This window comes from Oryx dammah, unplaced genomic scaffold (genome assembly GCF_014754425.2).
Source record: "Oryx dammah isolate SB20612 unplaced genomic scaffold, SCBI_Odam_1.1 HiC_scaffold_22, whole genome shotgun sequence".
Lineage (NCBI taxonomy): Eukaryota > Metazoa > Chordata > Mammalia > Artiodactyla > Bovidae > Oryx > Oryx dammah.
The window spans coordinates 18976591-19002454 of NW_024070206.1; the positions used below are offsets into that span (position 1 = coordinate 18976591).

Below are 25864 nucleotides of genomic sequence, written 5' to 3' on the forward strand. Positions count from 1 at the left end.
AAAACTGAACACACCAGAGCGGTGGAATTTATTGTATGCAAACTATGCCTCAATACAAAATGATGTAAAGATATAAAATACATAAATAATGCTGCAAAAAGAACAGTAAGACCAGTAGGCATCATATTTTAAAAGTAATTTTAAAATATTTTAATTGTGGTAAAACACATAACACAAAATTTACCATCTGAACCATTTTAAGTGTACCATTCAGTACTGTTAAGTATATTTACTGATATGTTGTATATTTAAATACTGTATATTTAGTTATATACTGTTAGGTACATCTATGCTCATGCAATAGATCTGCATGTTTCATCTTGCACAATGGAATCTCCATACACTTTACTCTTTTTTAATAAAACAATTCTATTGAAATAGAGTTGACCCATACCCTTCAACGGAGAAGGTAATGGCACCCCACTCCAGTACTCTTGCCTGGAAAATCCCATGGACAGAGAAGCCTGGTAGGCTACAGTCCATGGGGTCGAGAAGAGTCAGACATGACTGAGTGACTTCACTTTCACTTTTAGGCATTGGAGAAGGAAATGGCAACCCACTTCAGTGTTCTTGCCTGGAGAATCCCAGGGATGGGGGAGCCTGGTGGGCTGTCGTTTATGGGGTCGCACACGACTGAAGCGACTTAGCAGCAGCAGCAGCAGCAGCATACCCTTCAAACAATAACCCCTCATCCCTCTCTGAGGCCCTGGGGCCTACTTCTGTCTCCATGAGCTTGACTGCTCTGTCACTCGCTGTTGGTGCTTTTGTGTCCGCTGGCTTCACTGAGCAGAATGCTCATCCACCTGGTGGCAGGTGGCAGGATCCCCTTCCTTCTTAGGCTGAATACCATCCTGACCATGTGGATGGACCACATTCCATTCATCCATCGGTCGTCAGTGGACACTGGGGTGGCTCCCCTCTCTTGGTGACTGTGAACAATGCCACTGGGGACATAGGTGGACAGATGTGGCAACATGGTTTTTAAAAATATAAAGCCAGGTGGCCCAGGCCTTTTCCTTCCTTTTCTGCAATGACCTCATTGCCAACTAGAAGTCTGTTGCAGCCAGAGCAGAAACAGGGCACCCACACCAGCATCAAGCTGTGGCAGTGAGCCAACTGAGTAGAAACTCAGGCTTTTCTCCAAGTCGAGAGATGGCAAAGGCCCAGGGATGCGACCCTGGACTGTCAGGAGTGAGGGTCCAAACCTCTTTCCCCACACATCTACCCTGGCCCTATCTGGCTCTGCATGTGGTCTCCACCCCAGGGATGGGGAGGGGGACCAGCCCCCAGCTCCAACGGCAGTAAATGGCCCCTTTTCCAGCTGCTGAGGCCTCCACACCCCCACACAGCCTGTGGCTGTCAAAGGTGGGTCTTTGTGGACAGGAGTGGGAGATTCCTTAGCCCCAAAAGAGACCCCAGTCCTCATGTGTCTAGGCCCTTGACCATTGCACCTTTTGGGGGTTCACCTGGCACCCCATTCAGATAAAGAAACTCCTTCCTAAAGATACAAACTTATCAACCCACCACCCAAGGGCAAGTGGAGATAAGCCCTCTGGGGATTGACTAGGGAGGGGATTTCCCGGGAAACTCCCTGGGCTCCATCCTCCAGAGGTCTGAGTGGGCACCTGCCCTGTGAGTGGAGGGCAGTGGATAGTGAGGGGGAGTCAGCGTGCAGGGTTGTGAGGCTCCGCGGTGTCCGCAGAGCTCTCTGGGTGTGGTTTGGTGACAAGGCCTGTGTCATCATATGGGCTGAGCCCCGGAGTTCAGGCGCCAGAGGCAGCAGCTGTCAGGCGGCTCTAAACGCTCTGTAAGTATTGTTGACGGCAAATTAGGACACGAGGGAGAAAGTTAAGCATGACTGGAACTTCCTCTGTCCTAAGACTGACTTTCTTGATTCTTAAACCTCAGTGAACGTTTAAGTTCATTCAGAGAACATCCTCATTAGAATTATTCTTATATAGAATTCCTCTTCCTAAAGAGGAAAAAAATAAGGCCAAGAAAATACTTTTCTTCATTAAACTGATCACAAAAACAATAGGATTTTAGAGGTTTGATTTTGGTTAGGTTTTCTTCAGTCTGACCCACGCCCTGGATTTTAAATACAGACACAATAATGACTGAAGTTGTCCTCACCAGTGGCAAGCAGACAGAAAACCACGTGTGGACTCTGGGCTGTAACATGGCAACAACTTCCCTAAAGGGCCTGTGGATTTTGGGGTCATTAGGGGAAACAGGAGACACACTTGCGGAGGGAAACATAAGCAGAGTGGCGTCACTTGGTTTATTGTATTCTGAAGTGTCATGGGGGCCAGGGAGGGGTGCTGAGAACAAGCCTGCTTTATCAGCAGTTCTAAAGCCTTATCACCTGAGATTTGCATTCTGGAAACAAAATCATGATTGCAATATCAGCACATATGTCCTGTGAGATCTGGGTTCCGGTCCTGGTGGATGGCTGGACTAACCTGACGTGAGGTCATAAAGAGAAGACACCAGACAGCAAAGGCTCAGCCGGACAGCCAGGCTCGGCCTGATGGCTCCTCTGGGGATCAGGAAATCCTGCTGTTTAGGGTCTTGCCAGCTCCAGGCTCCCAGTAGGCCCCCATCCAGGGTGGCCCTGTGTCTGCTCCCCTCACCGCTCATCGTCCCGCCCGTAGTTAATTGTCTGCAGGGCCTGGGCAATGAGCACCGCCATCTCCCGTGTGCCTGCAGCAACCACCCTGCATGACATGAGGTCCAGTGGTCCACCTGTGGACAGAGGGACAGGGTGTCAGGTGAGGGGTGAGCCCCAGCCCTGCTCTGCCTGACCCAGTCCATTCATCCTGCAGGCCCAGCATGTCCTAAGGCTGTGCTAGGGTATACCAGCTTCAGGTGCAGTGCCTGAGGCTCAAGACAGGAGGCAGTTCTCAATCTTTGTGTGCTTGGGGCTCCGGGGACCCCACAGGCCTGGGGAGGCTGGGGGTATCCTTTCTGACAGGCCCCTGAAATGGATGCTCTAGGCACCAGATATCTGGGGCAGGATGAAAGACCTCAGCCTCCTGGAGGTGTGAACAGGCCTAATGGACTCGTTGGCGACCTTGGTGCACACGTGTGTTTGTGTGTGTGTTCACATCCAGGAGCCCCTGGTGCATGTGGGTATTTTCAAGTGCATGTGCTCTTGTGGTCACATCCAGGAGACCTTGGTACACACGCATGTTTGTATGTGCGTGTGTTTGTGGTCACGTCTGGGAGACCTTGGTGAACATGCATGTTTGTGTGTGCTCACATGGTCATATCTGGGAGACCTTGGTGCACATACGTTAGTGTGTGTGTGTGTGTGCGCTCACATGGTCATATTTGAGAGACCTCGGTGCACACACGTGTTTGTGTGTGTTCACACTCATGTGGTCACACCCAGGAGACCTTGGTGTACACATATGTCTGTGCATATGCATGCTCATGTACTCATATCTAGGACAGACAAGTCTTCAGCTGAGATGGGCCTCCCTGTCCTTGATGCCCAAAGCCAAAGTGTTTTCACGTCATGCCTCACCCCCCTGCAGTTCCACCAGGCCCCAAGGAGAAGGAGCAACAAGGAAAGGGCAGAGCAGGCCCCAGAGGTTATTTGGGAGCCTGGCATGTCCACAACAGGCTCTGGAGCAAAGGTTGGGGAGAACAGGCTCCACAAGAACCCTGATGTAAGAGGTGGCTGCATGGGCATCCCTGGGGCAGGACTTGCCCCTGTGGGGCCAATCACTAGGGTAGTGACCTCCAGGCAGAGGGATAGGTCACCTCTTGGATCACCACCTAAAACCTCGTCATTAGATTGGGGTGCACATGGCCAGCTCTGCAGTCTTGGTGGACGTGAGAGCTTAGAAAACACTGCCCACTCTCCCCCAACCCCACCCCTGAGTCCTGACCCTGGGTCCATTTTCACACCAGGAAGCGGGAGAAGCCCTCTGGCCTGGCCCACTGTCCTCCTGACCTGTCTGTCAGGAGAGGTGGGAGAACGTCTGTCTGAGCTTGCGGGTCTGTCTGGGGGACACACCCCTGGGGACGGAGAGCAACCTGACGGCCAAGCTCACCTGACGTGTCCATCACAATGCCCCCGGCTTCCCTGATGATGACTGTGGCTGCGGCCAGGTCCCAGCAGTGCAGGCCAAACTGGTAGTAGGCGTCGGCGGTGCCTGCAGCCAGGTGGCAGAGCGCCAGGGTGGAGCTGCCGATGACACGAACCCTGCCAGAGAGGGAGGGGGTGAGCACGCTGAATGGCCCTGCTCCAGTGCTGCCCCCTGAAGGTCCCCTGACTCAGAAGCTGAACAGGAGCCCAGGGCCTCTTCCCACAAGCTCTACTCTGAGCTCTGAGCCCAGAGCGGTGCTGCCCAACAGAACCACCTGTGCTGATGGACCAGCCCTCAGTTGCAGAGCCTGAAGTGTGGCTGGTGCTGCAACGGAAGAACTCAGCCTTCGCTCTGTGGACCCTTGATGACCTTCGATTTAGACCATGTGGAGTGGCTGCTGTCACAGGGCAGACCCAGGGGAGACTGAGGGGGCGGGGCACCATTGACATCACGGAGGGTGCTGAGCTCAGAGCCCTGCCCCCACCCGGGGCTTAGGAGCTCCGGGCTGCGGACTGGCTGGCATGTGTGTCCCCTGCTCCCACCCAGGGGGTAGCTGGCTGCTGTGCCTGCCCGGAGGTCCTGGAAGGGGAGGCGTACCCGTGGGCACCTGCATGGAGCAGCCTCTCCATGTTGCTCAGGAATAGCTTCAGGGTCGCGGGGTCTCTTCTGGGTCCGATTTCTGTTAGAACCAAGGCCTTGGACAGGTCTGCATGGAGAGAATATCCCCCCCCACCGCCAATTAGAAATGTCACAGCGTGGCTCCCACCACACAGTCAGGGTGCTCCCTGAAACGAATGTTGCACCCGCCTTCTACTCCTGCTCACACTCCGTGTCCTCCCTGTGTGGCTGACACTGCAGAGGTTTCTGACCTGGAAAAGGGAGGTCGGGCTGACCAGTCATACCCTGACTCTTACCTCCCAGGCCTCAGAAAGGCCTGATGCCAGCGGAGGAACCTCCCAGTCCTCTCGTTCCAGGGATGCATAGCATGGAGGAACTCGGAAGGGTCTGGGGGTGGTTACAAAACCAGCATCACTCAATCACAAACAAAAACAAAGTGACTCCAAATGGGGAGGGAAAAAATGCCTCATCAAATAAATCTGCCTTAAAATCCTTTCTCCTGTTCATAGATAAGGCTTTCCATAGATGTGTGGATTTATCTCTGGGCTTTCTATTTTGTTCCATTGATCTATATTTCTGTCTTTGTGACAGTACCATACTGTCTTAATGACTGCGGCTTTGTAGTAGAGCCTGAAGTCAGGCAAGTTGATTCCTCCAGTTCCATTCTTCTTTCTCAAGATTGCTTTGGCTATTCGAGGTTTTTTGTATTTCCATACAAATCTTGAAATTATTTGTTCTAGTTCTGTGAAAAATACCACTGGTAGCTTGATAGGGATTGCATTGAATCTATAGATTGCTTTGGGTAGTATACTCATTTTCACTATATTGATTCTTCTGATCCATGAACACGGTATATTTCTCCATCTATTAGTGTCCTCTTTGATTTCTTTCATCAGTGTTTTACAGTTTTCGATATATAGGTCTTTAGTTTCTTTAGGTAGGTATATTCCTAAGTATTTTATTCTTTTCGTTGCAATGGTGAATGGAATTGTTTCCTTAATTTCTTTTTCTGCTTTCTCATTATTAGTGTATAGGAATGCAAGGGATTTCTGAGTGTTGATTTTATATCCTGCAACTTTACTATATTCATTGATTAGCTCTAGTAATTTTCTGGTGGAGTCTTTAGGATTTTCTATGTAGAGGATCATGTCATCTGCAAACAGAGTTTTATTTCTTCTTTTCCAATTTGGATTCCTTTTATTTCTTTTTCTGCTCTGATTGCTGAGACACAGATGTATATAATGGACTTTTGGACTCTGAGGGAGAGGGAGAGGGTGGGATGATTTGGGAGAATGGCATTGAAACATGTATACTATCATGTAAGAAACAAAGTGCCAGTCTATGTTTGATACAGGATACAGGATGCTTGGGGCTGGTGCATGGAGATGATCCAGAGAGATGATATGGGGTGGGAGGTGGGAGAGGGATTCAGGATTGGGAGCTCGTATACACCCGTGGTGGATTCATGTCAATGTATGGCAAAACCAATACAGTATTGTAAAGTAAAATAAAGTAAAAATAAAATAAAAATAAAAAGCCTTTCTCCTGCTGCTGTGATGACAAAGATGGAAACATCACCCCAAAGAGGAAGTGACATCTAAACAACGTCTTTGGAAAGGGGTCCCTAAGAATAATCTCCCCATACACCCCCACATGAGGGAACGCTGCTGTGTGGCCACCAGATGCAGGCAATTGGCTGACTCCCTGTGGGGCTGTAGCACCGTCCCTACTTGGCTACAGACCCCCTCACACTCAGATTTCATGTCCTGTGCCCTCAGGCCTCGGGGCTTGCCTGCCTGTGTGTTCGGTTGAGAGAATGAAGCCCCTCCATGAAGTGGAGGAAAAACCTGCCCACAGGTAACCTCACTCCTGCAGTCACCTCTCACCAGGGACAGACCACCTGCAGAAGACACTGATACTGTTGTCGTCCAGTCTCTCAGTTGTGTCGGACTCTTTGTGACCCCACGGACTGTAGCCCACCAGGCTCCCGTCCTCCACTGTCTCCTGGAGTTTGCTCAAATTCTTTTTGCTTTTTCATACTGTTCGGGGTTCTCGTGGCAAGAATACCAGAGTGATGTGCCATTTCGCCCTCCAGTGGACCATGCTTTGTCAGGACTCTCCACTATGACCCATCCCTCTTGGGTGGCCCTGCTGGTCATGGTTCATAGCTTCATAGAGTGACACAAGCCCCTTCGGCACGACAAGGCTGTAATCCACGAGGCGGCCAAGACTTCTAACCATTTGAAAACCTTTTTCTGGCTGAGGATCAGAGTGAGGGTGTCTTGAGAGAGCTTTCACAGCCTAGAGGCGAGGGTGGCAAGTCCTCTGCCCTGAAAAGCGGCCTTACTACTCCGAGCCTTTACCTCTGGGCAGCGAGCACAGGCCTGGCAGTTCCCCGTGGCGCCTTGGACCATCGCGTCTCACACGCGTGCTCCTGCCTTCCAGATCCTTACAGGCCATGAGCCCCTCACGTGAAAAGTAATGTTAGCCGTACTACCTCACTGAAAAGCCCAGAACTAGACAGAAAGCAAGCTGGGGGCTGGGAGGAGGGCCACCCGGACTGAGTCCAGGACCACAGAACTGCTCCGTTTATAGCAGTTACTTTCATGCCACGTGACCGTCATCGCAATACTTTATGTTCTAAAGAAACAAGTAACTGAGGGGAAAAAACGCTGTTGAGAATCCTAGAAAGACCGCCATGGACATCCACGTGACTTCTTCCAAATATCCTCTGACAGAAACAGCAGCTTGGAGAGTAAAACACAAAAAGTAGACGAAAACATCCACAAAACCTGGCCACATCAGGCACTTCCCCTCCCCGACACCAGGGGGCGGCAGACGCCCGTCGGCGACACGGCCCCGCGGCCCGGAGTGGGGGCCGGGGAGGAGAGAAGGTGGCTGGTCTCCTGGACCCCAAGCAATGAGTGCCGTGAAAGTCGCTCAGTCATGTCCGGCTCTTTGCGACCCCATGGCTCCAGGCCAGAATACTTAAGTGGGTAGCCTTTCCCTTTTCCAAGGGATCTTGCCGACCCAGGGATAGAATCCAGGTCTCCCGCATGGCGGGCGGATTCTTTACCAGCTGAGCCACAAGGGAAGTCCAAGAACACTGGAGTGGGTAGCCTGTCCCTTCTCCAGAGGATCTTCCCGACCCAGGAATCGAACCGGGCAGGACCCCGAGCAGGAGCCCCTCAAAATCTGCAATACACTGAGGGGCTGGGGGAGCCCCTGGCAGGAGGCGAGGTCTGAAGAGTGGGAGTCGACAGCCCCACAACTTCTTGTAACTGACGTTCCAGGGCCTCTCCGGACAGGACCCACGGAGCAGACACTCATGAAAGTGAACCCCACGCTCACTGGGCTGGAATCAGGGGCGCAGGACCGAGGAGATGACGGCCGCTGTGGGGAAGGGTCAGAGCCAAGAGTCCAAGGAGGAGCCAACTTTGCAGACAGTTCACAAACACACCAGGAGAGGGAGCCCCAAAGCCACTAAATGACAGAAAGTGCCTTCCCCGCCCTCTCCATCCCCTCAACTTCTAGAGCTCATGACTACAAATTTCAAGTAGCAAGAATGTAAAAGAATGATATTTGAATCTCATACGCCATTGTCACAAGAAGAAAGAGAACAGGAAGCAGAATAACATCTCTCCAATTGACTAAAGATTTCCTGAAAGATCTGCCAACAAAACAGAAGCAGCTGTAAGTCAAAAATGGAGAATGCACAGGAGAGCATCATTCACAAGTAGACGGGAGGGGTCCCAGGAGAAATCAGGGAAGAAAACTTTCATAAAAGAAAGTCAGACTAAATGAATAAGATAAACACACATGATGGGGCTTCCCTGGTAGCTCAGATGGTTAAGAATCTGCCTGCCATGCAGGAGACCTGGGTTCAATTCCTGGGTCGGCAAGACCCCTGGAGAAGGGAATGGCTACCCACTCCAGTATTCTTGCCTGGAGAATTCCATGGACAATTCCATGGAGAATCCCATAGGGTTGCAAACAGTCAGAGATGACTTTGAGTGACTAAACACAAACAAACACGATAGATCATGCTTTACAAGAAACGGACTGTGCAAAGGAGAAAATTTTCAAAAATTAAAAAATTGGTAGAAAAGGTGAAAAGGTTTAAGAGAAAGTGACATATTGGAATGGACATGTACACACTGATATATTTTAAATGGATAACCAACGAGGACCTACTGTATAGTACAGGAAATTCTGCTCAATGGCAGCCTGGATGGGAGCGGAGTTTGGAGGAGAATGGATGCATGTATATGTATAGCTGAGTCCCTTCACTGTTCACCTGAAACTATCACAACCTTGTTGATCGGCTATACTCCACTATAAAATAAAAAGTTTAAGAAAAAACAATGCTTAGATAAAAAGAGTGACAGAAAGATGTGTACTGAAATGTTGGCTAAGGGGCTTCCCTGGTGGCGCAATGGTAAAGATTCCACCTACCAATACAGGAGACAGTATTGATCTCTGGTCCAGGAAGATCCCACATGCCACAGAGCAACTTAGCCCGTGCGCCGCAACTATTGAGCCTGGGCTCTAGAGCCCAGGAGCCACAACTATTGAGCCCCCACACCGTAGAGCTTGAGCTCCACAATAAGAGAAACCACCACAATGCCCACGCACCGCAACGAAGAAAAGCCTCCGCTTGCTGCAACTAGAGAAAGCCCGTAGAGCAATGAAGACCCAGCACAGCCAAAGATAAATATTTAAGAAAACACTGGCTACAAAGTGCCTGCAGAAATGCATCCCAGCCTCAGCAACAGGTCACAGCTGGCTGATTCCGTGCAAAGACTCAAGTTCCTCCTTTGATTACGACTCTCAATCTGGGCACCAGCCCCAGGGCCATTCTCAAGTGCTAGGATGCAGGATGTAACGTAACCCTCACAGCTGTCGTTGCGCCTCCCTGCATGTATGAATACTGAGGTTCCAGGAGCACAGCTGACCAGTCACACACGTAAGGCATCACAGTTGGGACAAAGCCAGGTGTGTAGATATCCAAGGGTTGTGCAGCTGAAAGGAACATCTTGTCATCTCCGGTGGAAACCAAGTCACCCGGCACACAGAGGACAACCAGGGCGGAAGCTGTCACCCTGGACTGTATGAATTAGAGTCTTAAAACAATCGTGGGAGGGCTTTGGAACAGAGCATGGAGAGACTTGGGCTTCCGTGTCACTGAGGGTGGATGGTGGGTGTGAGCCATGGGAGGAGGGCTGGATATGGAAGGGTCTAGGAGGGGCGTGAACGTGGTCACTGAGCTGCCTGTCATAGCACATGAATGTGGAACAAAGTTCACCCACGAGTTTAACAACACGCTCCCTCACCCCAGCGTTACACAACCAACTGCCTGGCCGCCTCTGGCAGGCGAGGCTGTAATTAACGCTGCTGTTTACGCAGGCCAAACCAAACTGTCCTGAGGCGGGAGCCGGGGGCTGGGCAGCAGAGGCAGTGGCCGGTCCGTGGTCCTACCCCACCCACCCTGCCCAGCCCCTGTAATGTTCCTCCCATCCCCACCCACACTCTGGGCACTCATGACCTCCAGGCTGCCTGCCCGCCCTTGGTCCTGCTTGGCCCATTCTCCACATGGTGGTCATCTCCCCTGCAGACCTGCTGCTCATGGTCATGGTCATGGGGCTGCCATTCCCTCTCCCCCAGTCTGGGGATCCACATGGTCTGCTCTCACTGGAGCTCAGCCTGGTGGACCCGGCCTGCGCTGGAGGCCCATCTCCCCACTATTGTGGGGAGCCACGGGCAGGGACACCCCTGACCCCTCTCACTGCTTCTCAGGCCAGCTTGCCACACAGACTGTGAGTCTAGCAGCAGCCCCTCTGTAAAGGCCACCGTGTCCTCTGTCCTGCTCCAGGAATGACAAGGGCTGGCAGCACCTGTGCAGTGTATGACACGGCTCATGATAAGGCTTCCTCGGCCAGCCGTGTTCTCACAGGAACCACAGTCAACTGCATCTGGGAGCCACAGCCCCTACCCAGGTGATGTCACCCGGGCCACCGAGAGGTGCTGAATGCCAGAGCATACCTCCGACTCCGCCCTCGTCCTGGTCGGCTCACCGGGACCACTCAGGAACAGGTGGCTGGGTTCCTTCCCTCGTTTGGGAAAAAAGGTGAGTGAAGAACAGACCCAGCCCATCAAACGGAAACACAGAGACACAGGCTAGCTCAACGTCCAGTCCCCCACGGATGCGCGGTCCCCAACGACACTAGACCTCAGCAAGGGACCCCCATGGCTGCCCGGAGGAGCAGTGACTCTTGACAAGTCCCTTTCCCATGAGAGGGCCCACCTGTCTCCCCGGAGACGCGCAGTTGCTGACCATTGCAGAAGGCACCCTGGCCTCTCCGGCCCGTGTATAGCCGCTCCTCCGTGCAGTGGTAAATCACCCCAAACTCCAGCTGTGGACAGGCAGGTGGGACAGAAAACAAAGAACGTGACACAGTGACCAAAGGCCGTGAAGCTCCAGCCATGACACTAACGCCAGGGATGTGGGTGAAAATTAGCTTTCAAAAGGGAACTCAACAAATCAGCGTCCACAGTCAAACCTAGACCTGAATGTGAAAGCAACTGTTCTTTTCTTAAATCGCTACATTTAAAGATATATTTAAAGGAATAAGACTATATTTTAAATTGATATCATAATTGAGCATTTCATTTTGATATGCTCATAACTGAGCATATCATTTCAGCATTACTCAAAGTAACTGGAAAGGCTTCATTCTTCAAAAAGATCTCTTGTTTTTTTCCTGGGAGGTGAAAAAAGGCTCTTGAGACTCCAATCAAACCCCACAAGAAACTCAAAATTGCTGACATATGAAGAACTCAGAATGTCTCTGGACAGCTGAGGGCATGACAGAACCCAGAGTGGCGGGGAGGGGAAGCCCAGGAAGAAATGTGGATCTCCGGAGGGGCTGGCCCCCACACACACACGTCGGGGCACACAGCCTCAGTCCCCAACAAGCTGGTGTGCAGAGGAGGTGAGCCTCCTTACATCTCTTCCCCTACCTCTCTGTTCTGGGTTGAGAACAGCATGTGTGCCTGTCCTAAGGTGGGGAGGGCAGCCAACAGAGAGAGAAAATGGGAGAGCTGCTGGCAGATGCCCAAGAGGAATCTGGGCTGCAGGAAAAGGACCCACTCCTGGAGGACCCCCAGTCAGTGCCCACCCAGAGCCAGCAGCATGTGACTTCCCCCCTCCCCTTTCCTATGACCCTGGCCTTATAGGGCTCCCCAAATTGAAGTCAGTCCTGGAACCGGGCTGGCCTCCCTGAACCCATCAGAGGCCAAGGCCTGGCTGGTCAGTGAGCCTGTGGCCAGAATGAACCCTCCACTCCTCTGTGCCTACCGCTCCACATGCACATCTCAGTGACCACGTTTAACAAAGAAATAACGTGAGTGACTGATTCCCTATCCAGTATCAACATTAAGACTCTCGCTTATTGTCACCTCCAAAACTAAGTTCTTTCTCACAGGCAGGACTCCCTTCCTGCCGGCCATCCACGCTCACGCCGAGACTGAAGACAGGACACAAGACTCTAACAAGGGCTCCTTCTGCACAGCTCGAGCCCTCGACCTAGGCAAGGGTAACTGTGCGGAAGGAAAGGTCCTTCCTGCCCGTAATCTCTGCAGTTGACTAATGAAGCTAAAGCCTGCATCCCGGCCTTTCCCGCAGGTCCCACAATGTGGCCCAGTTCCAGGGTCTGTGGGAACGGAGCGACAGCCACGCTCTCACCCAACAGCGAGAGGAGGATGAAGCCCTAACAGAATATTGGGACTAGAGATGTCCTCCCAAAATAGGAGCTTCTTTATTGTGTGACTTGATCACACGCCCCAGGGGTCAGATGGAGACTAACTGGGAACATGTGCCCAGAATGTTCCCTACACCCGGCCCTGCTGAAAGCCCTGGGGGGTGGGGCCAGTGGAGCCCCGAACCCTCACAGCCCAAACCTTCAAACCACAAACCCTCTAGCCCCAACTCCTCACACCCCAACCCCTTATGCTCCAAACCTCACGCCCCAATCCCTCATGGCCCAAACTGCTTTGCACCTGTTTCCTTTCTTGGATTTGAAATCAATACCAGTCACAATGAAGGCTTAGGACAAGAACAGGAAAACAGGTTAGAACCATGAAGTGAGATAAAGAAACAGCAGCCAAGGGCCCAGGCAGCCAGAGCCCCATTCACTACGTACCTCCTGGTTCACAGCAAAGCCAATGCTCACCGCCACGGTCGGGAACCTGCAGAGGAGACAGATGGTTGACGCTGTGACATCATGCACTCATGCAAACTCAGCAGCCTCCATGCAGCTGGAGGCACAGAAGACCTTTCTACAGAGTGGCTGGGTTTGTTTTGTCAGAAGCTACTTCCCACAATAGCACTGAGTGCTTCCAAGACAAGCAGGCCAAGCTGACCTGTGGGACAGCGACCTTGACAGACAGCCGCACTGACAGTTGTTAGGACGGACAGTGACCACAGAGGACCCGGTTGAGAGATTTTAATAATCAGCTTTCTGGTTCTCAGTGGCCAGTGAGATGGAGGGTCCAGGTCTGTGACAACCAGGCCCTCCTGACACGAATCCTGGGTGAGCCTCACACAGGACAGCAGGCGTGGTCAAGGCACAGAAGGCAGGCGGTGACCTCACAGCCTGCCTGTGGGTTTACGTCTCCAGAACAATCTCTCTTTTATGTGAAGACTGTCAGAGCTGAACAGGCAGGAACAAGGAAGGGCTGGTTCTAACCCAGGAGTCTTGGGACCAACCATTCCCAGGCTGTGAGGTGCTATCCCTATGGGACCACTCACGACACCCCATGGCCCAGCAGGGGTCCCCACCCTCAGAAGGCCCTTCCCCACTTTCTTTACCCCTGACACTGCAGGACACGAGCAGGATAGGCCCTGTGAGAGCTGCAGGGTGAGGAGTCACCACGGCCCTGTGGCCCTGGACAGCGTCTGGAGACTAAGGGTCAGCTGCAAAGCTTGCTTCCCAAATGACACTCTAGTCCAGGCTCTCTCTCTGGTCCTGGCGTAGACATGTGGCCTTTGTCCACCACGGCGCTTGGCCCCTTCTTTCCCCAGTACCCACACACGGGCTCTACTCAGTGACCCACAACTTGATTCATGTGCCCCAGTCCCACACGACTCCCCAGGGTGTCACACGCTAGTTAGAATTAGAGTCTGGTGGCACTGTTGGGGTCACCAGACCGCTCTGTTCCACTGCCTCCAATAGGGCCATGACCAAATTCTCAAGGTGACCCTCATGCAGGAAAGGGTAATGATTCATGTGATGGGCAAAATCAGTTTCCACACTTACATGTAAACACTCCAAGTGAGGGCTCCACACCCCAGCCCAATCACCTCCTCACTGTAAGGAAGGAAGTGGGTGTCTGGGGTCATCTATAGGAGGCCCTCCCTACCTCCCTAAGCATTCAGCTGAGGGGGATGCAGGTCACGGGACACCCCCCACCGCCCTGACTGCAGGACAGGGACCTGGGCCCTCCGTGAGTGTCTGGCTGGGGAGATGGAGGTCATGGGAACCCCCACTGCAGGACAGGGGCCTGGGACAGGGCAGGAGCTCTGAGAGCTGCACACGTCCTCGTGGGAGAGCCACCTTCTGTGGAAACCACGGCAACCTCGGTGTCCTTAAGCCCCTAACCAGCTGCACAACCCTGACACCTGCCCCCGGTCAGTGCTTCTAGGGCCAGGTTGTGCCATCATTGCCCCAGCCCACTCCCCTCCCCACCAGGGCCTCTGACCCTCCGAAAACCTGCTGTTTGGGGCCAATATTTGCCATCAAATCAAGCTGACAGCTGGCAGGCTCCTCACCCCCAAGGCCACTGTCCACATTGCATGTTCCTGAGGCTGCCGGACCAGACACCTTGTGTTATTTACAACCCTGTCCGTCTCTCCAGGGAACTCCTTAAGGGTCCTTCTTAATTCAACCCAACGTTTAAATGGGATAAACAATAGTTTTTAAACAAGTGAAGATTTCCTACATGCTTTGAATGAATCTCACAAATGGGAAACCTTAAAGTATCAAGACTTGATCACCTTGTGAGTGAGACAAAAGCCCGCTAGAGGTCTGCTGACCGGCTGCTGCCTCAAAAAATGCCGCTTCTGAAAAGACGGGTGTGCCTGCTCACCTGTGCACAAAGTTGCAGGTGCCGTCAATGGGGTCCACGATCCATGTGGGGCTGGGTGTGAGCACGCATTTGGCCCCGGCGGCTGCAGCCTCCTCAGCAATGAACCTGCAGTGGACAGAACTCAGCCTGGGAAAACGCGCCAGGTACCCAAGACACAGCATTTCAAAGCCCAGCTGTGAGACCAGCAGGCTTCTCTGGGTCAAACAGGGGCAGGATCTAGTGAGCTCTAGTTCTCTGACCAGGGACTGAACCCCAGGGCCCTTTGCACTGGGAGCTTGGAGTTTTAGCCCCTGGACCACCAGGAAAGTCCCTCACAGGCCTCTGGGAAGTACAGAAGGAAATAGCCTAGGGATAAGGTTCACCGCTCGAGACAAATTAGACCAACCCATTTCACTTTATTAGTTTTCTCTAAGAGTCGTAAAACTCTCCTTGTGATTTTTGACGGCCCAGTGCACCCCGGCCTTCTCTCTGGCCAGTTCGTTGACTCTGTGACAAGGTCACCTTCAGTCCACTAGGGAGCCAGCTCATGGTCCTCGGCCTCAACTGTCAGGCCACAGCCCAGCTCCACTGCCTGATGACACAGCGTGAAACCAGGGAGCCCATATCAGGTTGTTTCTTATTTTATCAAAGTCAAAACAGCTGCAATCTATCTTTAATACTGTTTTGTGAAAGACTAAAAATGAGGAAGAGCAAACGCTCCAAAAGAAAGTCCTTCTTAAGAAAGGGTGACAATCTTATACCAACTTGGTTAAGGGACATATTTAAATACTTAGATATGCAGAAAAATGACAACATACTATTTTATCTTACAATACATACGCAACTTTTCTCTCATCACAGATTTTGCAATTTGTCTCTGATCTAAAATACATTTAAATGCCCCCAAATTCTGATGTTTAGCTAAGTGCTAAGTCACTTCAGTTGTGTCCAACTCTTTGCGATCCTATGGACTGTAACCCACCGGGCTTCTCTGTCCCTAGGGGATTCTCCAGGCAAGAATACTGGAGTGGGTTACTATGCCCTCCTCTAGGGAATCTTCCTGACCCAGGGATGGAACCCACACCTCTTACCTCTCCTGCATTGGCAGGCGAGTTCTTTACCACTAGTGCCAGTTCTGGACTTTCTCTTAAATCTTAGTCATTGGGAAAAGACCAAGCCTGGCTTCGAGCTGCTGAAAGATGATCTCAGATATCTGGATTTTCTAGGCAACAGAGCAGAGAGCAGTGTCCTGGAGCTAGCCCAGAGCTGAGGAGGGGGCAGGCAGAGCCGGCTGACCTGGGCAGCCAGCCCCCACCCCTTGCAGCCTGCAGCTTGAGGACCCTTGGCTCTTGTTGGGGGTTCAGGGGGCACTTGCATCCCCCAGGGCTTTGTCAGGGGGGCTGGAAAAGCTCCAGGGAGCTTGACACCCACTGTGGGTGGGGGCCACTGCTCTGGGTGGACCAGATAGTCTTCTGAAGAGGATTACCCCGTGTGACATGCTGACTTCTGCCCTGATACTCGGCAAGAAGTATGGAAATTCACACCGTGCAAATGGATACCAGGCCCCACGTCAACACAACAGTGGATCCAAACCACCAGGAGCTGAAGCGTGATTCCAGGATTCGGCCTGTCAGAGCAGTCTGACCGCAAAGTGCCAGAAGCCCTGGCACCATCTCTATGCGGAGCCCTGGTGCCATTACCACACAGAGCACTGCAACGGCCAGAGCCTCTACCTGGACCCCTGGAGGCCCAGCCCAGACGCCTCACTGCTGTTGGAGCCTCTGGATGACACATGGATGGAAGGAGCCCCTGGACCAGAACTGGTGGCGGTTCCTGCGCTGCACTCTCTCAGAATCCAACCCCCGGAACATGGCGGGGCTGGGGCGCTGACCTGCCGGCACCCCCGCCTGCATCTGCAGTGTTAATACTGAGTGACTGACTCCACGTCTGCGTGGACCTGCATGGCTCAAACCCATACTGCTTAAGGGTCAACTGTGATTCCTTGGAGGCTGCCAGTTAATTTAGATTTTTATAAACTAAGAAATCAAACATTTCAGAGCCTGTAACTATTATAACAGATGTCAAGGTCCTGACTTTACATCAAACAAGGAAACAGGAAGAGACGCTGAAACACAAGGGCTGCCAACAGGAATATGCATGTACACACCTACATACACACATCACACAAACATACTCATACAACACACACATACACATACCACACATGCACACACACCATACACACATACACATGTACACATACCACACACACACAAAACACACATATACCACACACACAACATATACACACACACCCAACACACACACAACATACAACATACATACACATACCACATATACATGCACACACCACACACACACACCACACAAACATACACACACCAAAGACACACAAACATACCATACACACATACCACACACACACAACACACACATACACACCACACACACACATACACCACACAAACATACAAACCTACACACAACACACATGTACACACACACCATACACACACCCCCACACATACATATATACACACATACATACACACACAATACAAACACATGCACACATAGTACACACCACGCACACACAACCCCCAGGTGACGCAGGTTAAAAGGAAGCAGCAAGGAGAAGGTGCGAGTGTGGACTGGCCTGTCCCCGAACCTTGGTCACTCGCCGGGCAGCTGAGGAGGGAGCCCCTCACTGGTCCAGATGGACAGCGGCCAGGCTGACATGTTGTCTACACCCAGGAACCCGGTGACTGAGCTCTGGGGTAAGTGATTCCCTAAGGTAGGAGAGGACCCTTCTGCTCAGGAAGCCCCCCTCTCTCCCCAAGGTCCAAGCGTCCCCTGGGGCCCCAGGTTCCCCTGGAACTGGACGCACAGCATTGGATGAGTGCTGGTCTTTCTCAAGGAAAAGATGAACAGTTGCATCAGATTCTCCACGCAGTGACTTATAAGGTCAGGGACACCTGTCCTGGAGAGCAGGTAGCCCTGGGGGACAGCCTTCCCTGGCTTGGGCTTGGGGCCACGTCTAGGCAAGTCTGTGCAGCCTGGGGGCACCTCGGGGGTGGGGTGGGGGGGCGGGGTGTGCCTACCTGTGGGAGGGAAATCTGGTCTGCAGCTCCTGCAGGATCAGGGCCTCCACCACGTGGTCCGTCTCTGTCACCAGGTCTGCGGCTGACGTCTTGGTTGAGACACGTTTTTCCTCAGAAAGGGCTTTTCTGATGATCTGCAGTGAAGGGTGGGAGGTGGGTGACACTGGCCACCCCCTCCTGTTTCAGGGTTGGGCCCCTCCCCCATTGCCAGTGGACAGACAGGACAGATAGGCAGACGGGCAGTGCCAGGCTCTCTGCGGGCTCTTGGGAGCCTTCACTGCAGCCCCTCCTTCTCACGAGAAAGCACCTCGTGGCTCCCATCACCCCTGATGGTGGCTCACAGTGGCCTCGAGGACTGGCCTGGAGCAGAGACAACCGGGCCTGAGAAGCCGGCCCTCCTTCCAGGAACAGAGCCCAGCCCAAGGCTGGCAGGCACCGAGCCACCTGACAGCCCTGCCTTGGCCTCCTGTGAAGGCAGGTGTGACCCTGGGCCCAAGGTTGGCCGAGAGGATGTGAGGGGCATCTATGTGTGACCTCTGAGTCATATCCTCAAAGGGCCACCATTCGCTCAGTGCTTCCTCCTGCCCATTACACTCCCCTCTTGCCGTGATATGGGTGTGCTAGGGGGTCGGCTTCTGTCTCCTGGGTCAGAGCAATGGAGATGGGGCCCTGGGAGGCTTCAGGAAGCAGAGCATGCCCCCAGACTCTAATTGGATGGGGGGGAGGAAGGACCCCCACCTCTGATCCCCTCTCTGCAGGAGGCAGGCCACCCTCCTACCTCTGCATCCTCAACTTCCCTGCCCCTTCTGCTCCATTGAGCCATCACTCACTCTCCAGCCCTCTCCCATGGGGGTCCTGTGGTCATCTGGGCTTTTTCTTTTTTGATGGGGGGGGGCGGTGGTGGAGTCGGGCCCAGGCCACAGATCAAGCAAAGGACTGTGAGTCGAGGAGGATGCCAAGCCTGTCCTTCTGCAAGGACTTCTTTTCTGTTTCTACTAGCGTTTACTATTGCCATCCTGTGATCGTTTCGTTGCGGGCCCCTGTCCTTCAGCGCAGGGCAGGCCATGCCACACCTGCATCCTCCGCCACCCGTGGTGCTGCTCTGGCCAGCCCTCTTCACCGGCTGCTGCTCCCCTGGGCCCTGGACGTGTCCTCTCATCCAGTTACACTCCCAGATATTCAGACCTCATTTCTGAATCATTGCCCCAAACTACACTGCCCTTCAGACAAGCTGGCCACCACTAGCCCCAGGTGTCCTCTGTCTCCCTCCTCTGAAGGTCCATCCACCCAAGGGGCTGAGGCCTCACAAAACTTAACAACTTATGGCAAAACCCCCAAATCTACTGCACACACGATGTATGAACCTTAATACCAGGTTAACAAAGTTCAATTTCAGACATTTTCTACACGGAGAGGAGAGGTGGGGACAGTGTCTTAGAACATAAATCCTTATCAGGCTCGATCAGTCTTGCCCTTTAGCGACAGTCCCATCCTCGGGGGATAATCTGTGGTATTCCAGGTGACTTACCCACCAAAACCCTTGACCATATCTGCTTCCTCCCTGTCTAAAGGATTTTAAACATTCTCATTCTGCCAGCAATAAGTTAGTGTGTGCTGTTTTTTAATTGATGTTTTTCAGCTACTCACTAACTAAGCCTGCACTTCACAGACCTCCTGGCCTGGGTCTCTCCCTCCAAATAACATTCTGTTAATGTTTAATAGATAAAATATGGGCCTTAAGTCACTGAAGCCTGAATTTCAAACCCATCAGCTCCAGCATCTGGGGCTATCATTCAGAGCCACGTCCAGACATCTCTTTCTTGTCTGTGCACCATCTTGGTTCTGTGCTACTGTCTCCAAGTCGACCATACGGTTATCACCCATCCCCAAGGAGCAACTCATGTGAGCTCCAGAACTGTAAAGTACACTCGGAGAAGCCTGAGCAAGCGGGGTTTGGGTCTGGCAGTACCATCACATTTCAGGTTCCAGACTTATGAGTGTGATGAGATGGTTAATCTTATGTGTCAGCTGGATACCCAGATACTGTGTCAAATGTTATTCTGGGTGTTTCTATAAGGGTGTTTTTGGATGAGATGAGCATATAAATCAGTAAAACAGCCTGCCCTTTGGAACATGGGTGGGCCTCATCCAGTTAGTTGAAGGCCTGAACAGACAGAAAACACAAACCCTTCTCTGTGTGAGAGAGCTCTCTACAGACTGCCCCTGGGCCCTTGGCCCACATGTGCCAATAGGGCTGCTGCTGCTTCTGTCAATAGCTAGCTCACAAATTCTCTTTTGGCTGAGTCTTCAAATGCTGGCCAAAGTGTTACAATTGTCAATGTGGGTTACCCCCCACCCTGTGGAAGCTGGGGGTGCCAGTGCAGGTGGGGCCAGCCGAGGCCAGAACTGATAGCAGAAACACTGAGCTCACCAGCTGCCCCCTCCATCTGCAGGCAGGACAGATGGGGATCTCCCAGAGGAAATGCCAGGGCTCAACCTGTGATCCACCTAAGGAGAGCTCGGGGCGGACAAACCTGCTCATCCCTGTTCCGGGGCAGGACCCGGCCTAAGACACCAGCCCAGGCTGACAGCTCCCAAACTCTACCCTCAGCCTCTCCCGTGAACTCCCCACCACAGGGCTCCACGCAAGAAGAGATCCACTGGCAATTCAAGTTCAACTGCTTACAGCTTGGAACACAATATCTGACCTCCACCTCCAAACCTGCTCCCCACCCCCCCGCAGTTCCGACAAATCCATGGACCAGTTTTTCAGGCCAAACCTTGCAGGCACCCCTGGCTCTTCTCACATCCGCCTCCCATTTGGCAGCAAATCTCCCTACAAAATCCAACTGCTTTACCGCCTTCTTCATCATCTACAGTCAGACCCACCCTCACCCCTCACTCAGACAGTTCTCATAGCTTCCATCGGAAGCTTCTGCCCGCAACCCCTTTGGTGTTGCAGACCCCCCACCCAGCATCAGTCAGGGTGAACTCCCCTTCACCTTGTAGGACTCCACACAGAACTCCAAACTGAACCTCAGTCACTCAGAGTAAAGGTTAAAGTCCTTTCCAGAGTTACTCAAATATTTGTTGAGTGAATGAATATATTTCTAATCAGTTTAGCACCATTATTTTAAAAACAGAGGATCTCTAGGAAGTCAGTAAACACATAAAAAGGCACTTAAGTTCTTTAGTCATATAGCACATACAGTTAAAACTACCATAAAATACCGCCTCAAACCCATCACAGAGGCTAAAATGGAAAGACAGACAACACCAAGTGTTGTCAGAGAACCCCCAACTGCTGCTGGGGAAGCAGGAACCCATGCAGCCGCCTTGGAAAAGCACCTGGTGGAATTTCCTACCCCATGACACAGCAATTTCACTCTTAGTGTTAATCCCGCTCCAGCATAAATGCATATGGACGTAACCAAAAGACACATGCAAGAGTGCTGGATGAGCAACGTCATTCCTAATAATTCCAAACTGGACATTGTACAAAGTCTCAAGAGTTGAGTGAATGAACTGTCATATCCTCACTCACACAACAACGTACTACGTACAGCAGAGCCTCTCAACCAAGAACGCCAGCTGGGGATTTGGTGGAGGTGCTTATTCCTGGCCCCTCTCAGGACCGAGCAGGTAGGAACCTGGGGGTGGACTCAGCCGGCCACAAAGGCCCTCCTGGTGCTTCTGATGCACTTGAAGGTGTGAGGACCACATCTCCCCAGGAGCGAGACCCATGAGTATCTACACTGAGGAGACCATCAAAAATTCTGTTGGAAGATGGAAGTTGGTAGGTACACAGAAAACTAAGCAAAAGAAAAAAATCCACTTTTTTTTTTTAACTTTAAGGGAAAACACAAGTTGAGTAAGAAAGCAAAGAATGTGTAATACTATAATACAACCATGCTGCTTGGCTTGACCTTGCGATACGTGTGGTCACAGCATGTGAGCCCAGGCACCAATGGGACTGACAGGGAATGCAGCTACACAACACAAGAGCGTCTAATGTGGATGATGCAGAGAAGAGCTACTATTTAGAAGATAGGTGTAACCATCAGAAAACTGAAGACAGCGAGCTCTGGGGAAAAGGATGAGGATGACACAAGACAAGACACTGTCCTGGCCACTCTATGACAGTCCCCTTAGTGGTATCTCACTTATCAAATGCCCCCGTCTGAATAACTGATAAAAAATACAGTCACACACACACAAAAAATACAGTCACAAACCAGACAAGCGGGGCTGCTGGGTGAGAGCCCCCGCTGTGCCCCTCTGCTCCAGGCAGCTTGAGGTAGACAGGGGGCACCCCACCTCAGAGTACACCAGCAAAGTTTTCCCTGTCTGACAACTAGAATGTTAAAGGAAACAGGATTCTCAAATTTGAGGGCAAGCCTAAACATTTATAGGAACCCACCAGTAACAAGTCTGAAGCCTAAATAAACTTTTCAAAGCTATTAGTAATCAATTTCAATGAACCACCTTACAGAAAAGCTTGAATTTATCTTTCTAGTCTCTGCACGGAACGTACTAACTCATCGTCATTTGAAGATGCACAGTATGAAGCCAAAACGTGAAAAAATATTACAGAAGGTTTTGAGAAGCAGTTAAAAAGTTATTTGTATGTATTCTGTTATATTTGGGAGCATCTTAAAATGTATACTGTTGTGACCTTTTTTATTCTAAATAAACAATTTTTATGTTGAATTTTGAATTTTGTATATTTTTTCTTATAGAAGGCCCCTAAATTATTTAAATTTCAGCTTCAACAAAACCTGGATCTATGCTGCAGGACAACTTAAAAAACATAGTTTTCTTAGATACTTTTGCTCACACATCACATAAAAGATGATAAATACTCATTTCGATGAATATCCCTCTCTGTACTTGCGGTGGTGATGGGGGGGCGGCTGACGTCACTCTGTCCCCCAAAGCCCAGCAACCAGGGCAGGGCTCCTGCAGCTGTGGGGCGGTTGGACTGGCCAGGATGCCCCCCACCCGAGGCACCCCAGGACTGGGCGGTGGAGAGGCAAGGACACAGGGGTCCAGGAAACCTCTCGGGATGGGCAGAGGGGAGACGGCAGCAAAGGGTCCAGGCTGCCGTGACCTGAACCCATGACTGAGAGACGGAGGGCCACACAGTCTCCTGGGAACCAGTCCTTCCTTTGGCTCAGGACCTGAGCACACAGAGCTGCGTCACAGCAGCAGGATGGGAGGGGTAGGCACCCCTGTGCTAGGAGGCCCTGGAACCTGCACCAAACATACCTCTGGCTGAGGAGGACTCAAGGGTGAGCGCTCAGCACCCTCTGTCCTCCCCACCCGGGCTCACTGGCTACGGGCCAGGCTTTCTCCACTCAGCGCCTTGTGATGTTACTGTCAGAGCATCCCTAAGGCACTCTGTCCCTCTTCACACAGGACAGGACGACCCTGTGTGGCTTCTGTCCAGTCCCAGCCCCAGACCAGACCACTGGCCCCTCCCTACCCCCTTCCTCTAATCAGGGAGGCAGGGAGCAATAGCATAAAGCCCAGGAGGGAGGCTGCAGTCCTGGGCCTCCTGACTAGACCCCTAAGGGCAGAATCCTTACTGCACCCTCACCCTACTGTCAAAAAATGCTTTTTCTGTTCTTGGCAAGTTGCAAAAGCAGAAGAGATCTCTTAGATAAGTTAAAGTTCCCAAGACCCTTAGAACGGGGCCTGCTATGTTGCAAGTTTTGTGTAAGCATTTGCAAATTTATTTTTTTTAAAAAAAGGGTTTCAAAAACCCTTCTGTTTCCTCAAGGATCTAAATTTGAAAAACCACAGAAACCCTGTAACAACCCAGCAGGGTTTACACAGTGGTGTCTGAATTCTAGACTGGCTTCTTCTCCAAGGCTGAAGGAAGAAAGTTGTATGGTGGAACCTAAAAGTTACCATTATACCCCGAGGACTCGCCTCCGGAGAGGAAGTGAGGGTTGGGGAAGGGCGGGGCAGTGCCCCCGCACGCCGGGGACCTGCTCTCCAGGAAGGACGTTGGCCCTGCAACCCCGAGCTTCCTCAGGGTAGCAGGCGGGGTTGGGGTCCTCCTTCTCCCCAAGGATCAAGGCTCACAGCGCCCCTTTGAGTTTTGAGTCCTTCAAACTGCAGAGGGCGGGCCCCCAACACAGAAGGCGTCCACTAGTGTTGAGGTTAACTGTCAGGGGGCCGAGGGACCGCACGGCGACTGTGCTCTGGGACGCACTTCTACTGCAAAACTGGCGACAGCCTGCCTTTAGAAAAGGAACTGCCGCAGGGACAGGGCTCCTCCTCCGTCCACCTTCTGTTCGGATCGCCGGAACTCAGCCGTGCGCCTCGACGCGCGAGGGGGGACCTAGACATCCCTGCGTCCGGCCTCCCCCAGCGCCCCTAACTTGGCGCCACACGTGGCCTGAGGACCCCAGGCGCGGGGCACCGAGGAAGGGAAGAGCAGAACATAACAAGAGCGCGAAGAGAGTGCTGCCCTCCGCAGGTTTCTTCGGCTCCGCAGCTCTATTTCATCCTTCCGGTGCGGGCAGCAGTTCCTCCATTCACTCAGCGGAACCCTCTCGACTCCGGACACTCGAGGACAGACGGTCCGCCCTATCTCCACGCGCCGGGTTCGAACTCCGGGCAACCGCAGCGCGTCCCGCCCCCTGGGTCAAATCCGAGGCCGTCCGCGCGCCTTGACCCCACTCCCGTCTCCAGGCAGTCCTGCGCCCCTAGCCCGAGGGACCCCGGGCGCCAACTCCCGCGCGGAAGCGGCAGGTGCACAGGTGTGCCGGAGGCGCTGCAGCACCCCTCGGCGGCTCGCGCCCCGCGCCTTCCTGCCCGCAGGGTCTCTGTCCGCCACGCCCTACACCCGCTGTGCCACAAGTCCCCGTGCGCCCGCCGTGCGCCTTGGGCCGCTCTCACCTGTCCCGCCCGCAAAGCCAGCTGTACCGCCGCCTCGAAGCACTCCTCCCATGGGCCCCCGGCCGGCGCCTCCCCGTCTTCGCCGCTCGCCTTCATCGCGGCCTCCGGGCCTGCCGGCGCCCCCGGCCCAGACGCCAGGCTCCACGCTCGCCCAATGCCTCTGGCCGCTCCGCTCCTGGGCCGCGCCCGCCCGCGGGTGCGGACCTGCAGGGGGCGGGGAGCGGGCGGGGGCCGAGCTGGACCGGCGCCTGGCTGGGGAGCAGCGCTCAGAGCCCCGCCCCGAAACGCTCCGGGCCCCTCTCCTTCAGGGCCCCGCCCCAAGCCCCGCCCCTCCCAGACCCCGGCCCCGCCCTCCTCCCCGAGCACCACCCCACTCTGTTTCATCTCATCCGAATCCCAGTAGTGGGCCCAGGGTGACCTCTGGCCATTCTCTCAGCCTCTGGTGTGCCTGGTCGTCATCTGGACCACCCTCCTCCACACTGACCTGTGGACAGTGTATCCCAGAGACACTGAGACCATCCTAGGGAAGTGTTTGATATAGAAGCCGTGCAATGACAGGGTGGGCTGTCAGGTGGGTGTGGAGGAGGGGGTGAAGTGTGGTCCGGGAAGGCCTCACAGAGGAGGGGGAAGGGTAGAGGACCGGAGTTGGGAGGGGTACAGGAGGCATCCACAGATGGAAAAGGGGAGAGTGTTGTTTCCAGGCAGAAGACATATTCCAAAGGTGATGCCGAAAGGTAGCAGAAGCAGACCCACACACAGGGTTCTGAGCATCTCTATTTCAGCGCTGTCAACTTGGCAGTGCTGCCCCCAGGGGACATTTGGCAACATCTCGGGGCTTTCCAGGCTGTTGCAACTGCTAGCACCTAGTGGATGGAGGCCAGGGAAGCTGCCAAATACCCACCGATGTACAGGACACCATAGCAAGGGATTGTTCAGCCCAAAAGGATAATAACACTGGGGTTGAGAAATCATGTCCTACTTTAACTCTCTTCC

The 25864-nt window shown here is 52.9% G+C and overlaps 1 protein-coding gene across 2 annotated transcripts; it reads right to left on the bottom strand.

The window, feature by feature from the left end:
• IMPA2 (inositol monophosphatase 2) lies at positions 1-25080 on the bottom strand. Of its 2 annotated transcripts, XM_040264606.1 has the most exons (9): positions 24872-25080; positions 17963-18096; positions 14862-14966; positions 12917-12962; positions 11020-11128; positions 5012-5102; positions 4695-4803; positions 4062-4213; positions 1-2745 (listed from the first exon to the last, which is right to left on the bottom strand). In XM_040264606.1, the coding sequence occupies exons 1-9, from the start codon at positions 24965-24967 to the stop codon at positions 2655-2657; spliced, it is 933 nt and encodes a 310-aa protein (XP_040120540.1). In that variant the 5' UTR covers positions 24968-25080; the 3' UTR covers positions 1-2654. The 2 variants fall into 2 exon arrangements, with proteins under 2 accessions (XP_040120540.1, XP_040120541.1); XM_040264607.1 differs by lacking the exon at positions 5012-5102 and having other exon boundaries at positions 24872-25074.
• Between the last annotated feature and the right edge of the window lie 784 nt (positions 25081-25864).

Bases quoted from the DNA above. Each gene is read 5' to 3' on its own strand.
- IMPA2 (XM_040264606.1), bottom strand. From the start codon at position 24,967: ATGAAGGCGAGCGGCGAAGACGGGGAGGCGCCGGCCGGGGGCCCATGG. The intron at 18,097-24,871 runs GTGAGAGCGGCC...CCTTCACTGCAG, and splicing joins TGGCTTTGCGGGCGGGACAG to ATCATCAGAAAAGCCCTTTC. The intron at 5,103-11,019 runs GTGGGCCCTCTC...AACCACCCCCAG, and splicing joins GCGCGTCTCCGGGGAGACAG to ACCCTTCCGAGTTCCTCCAT.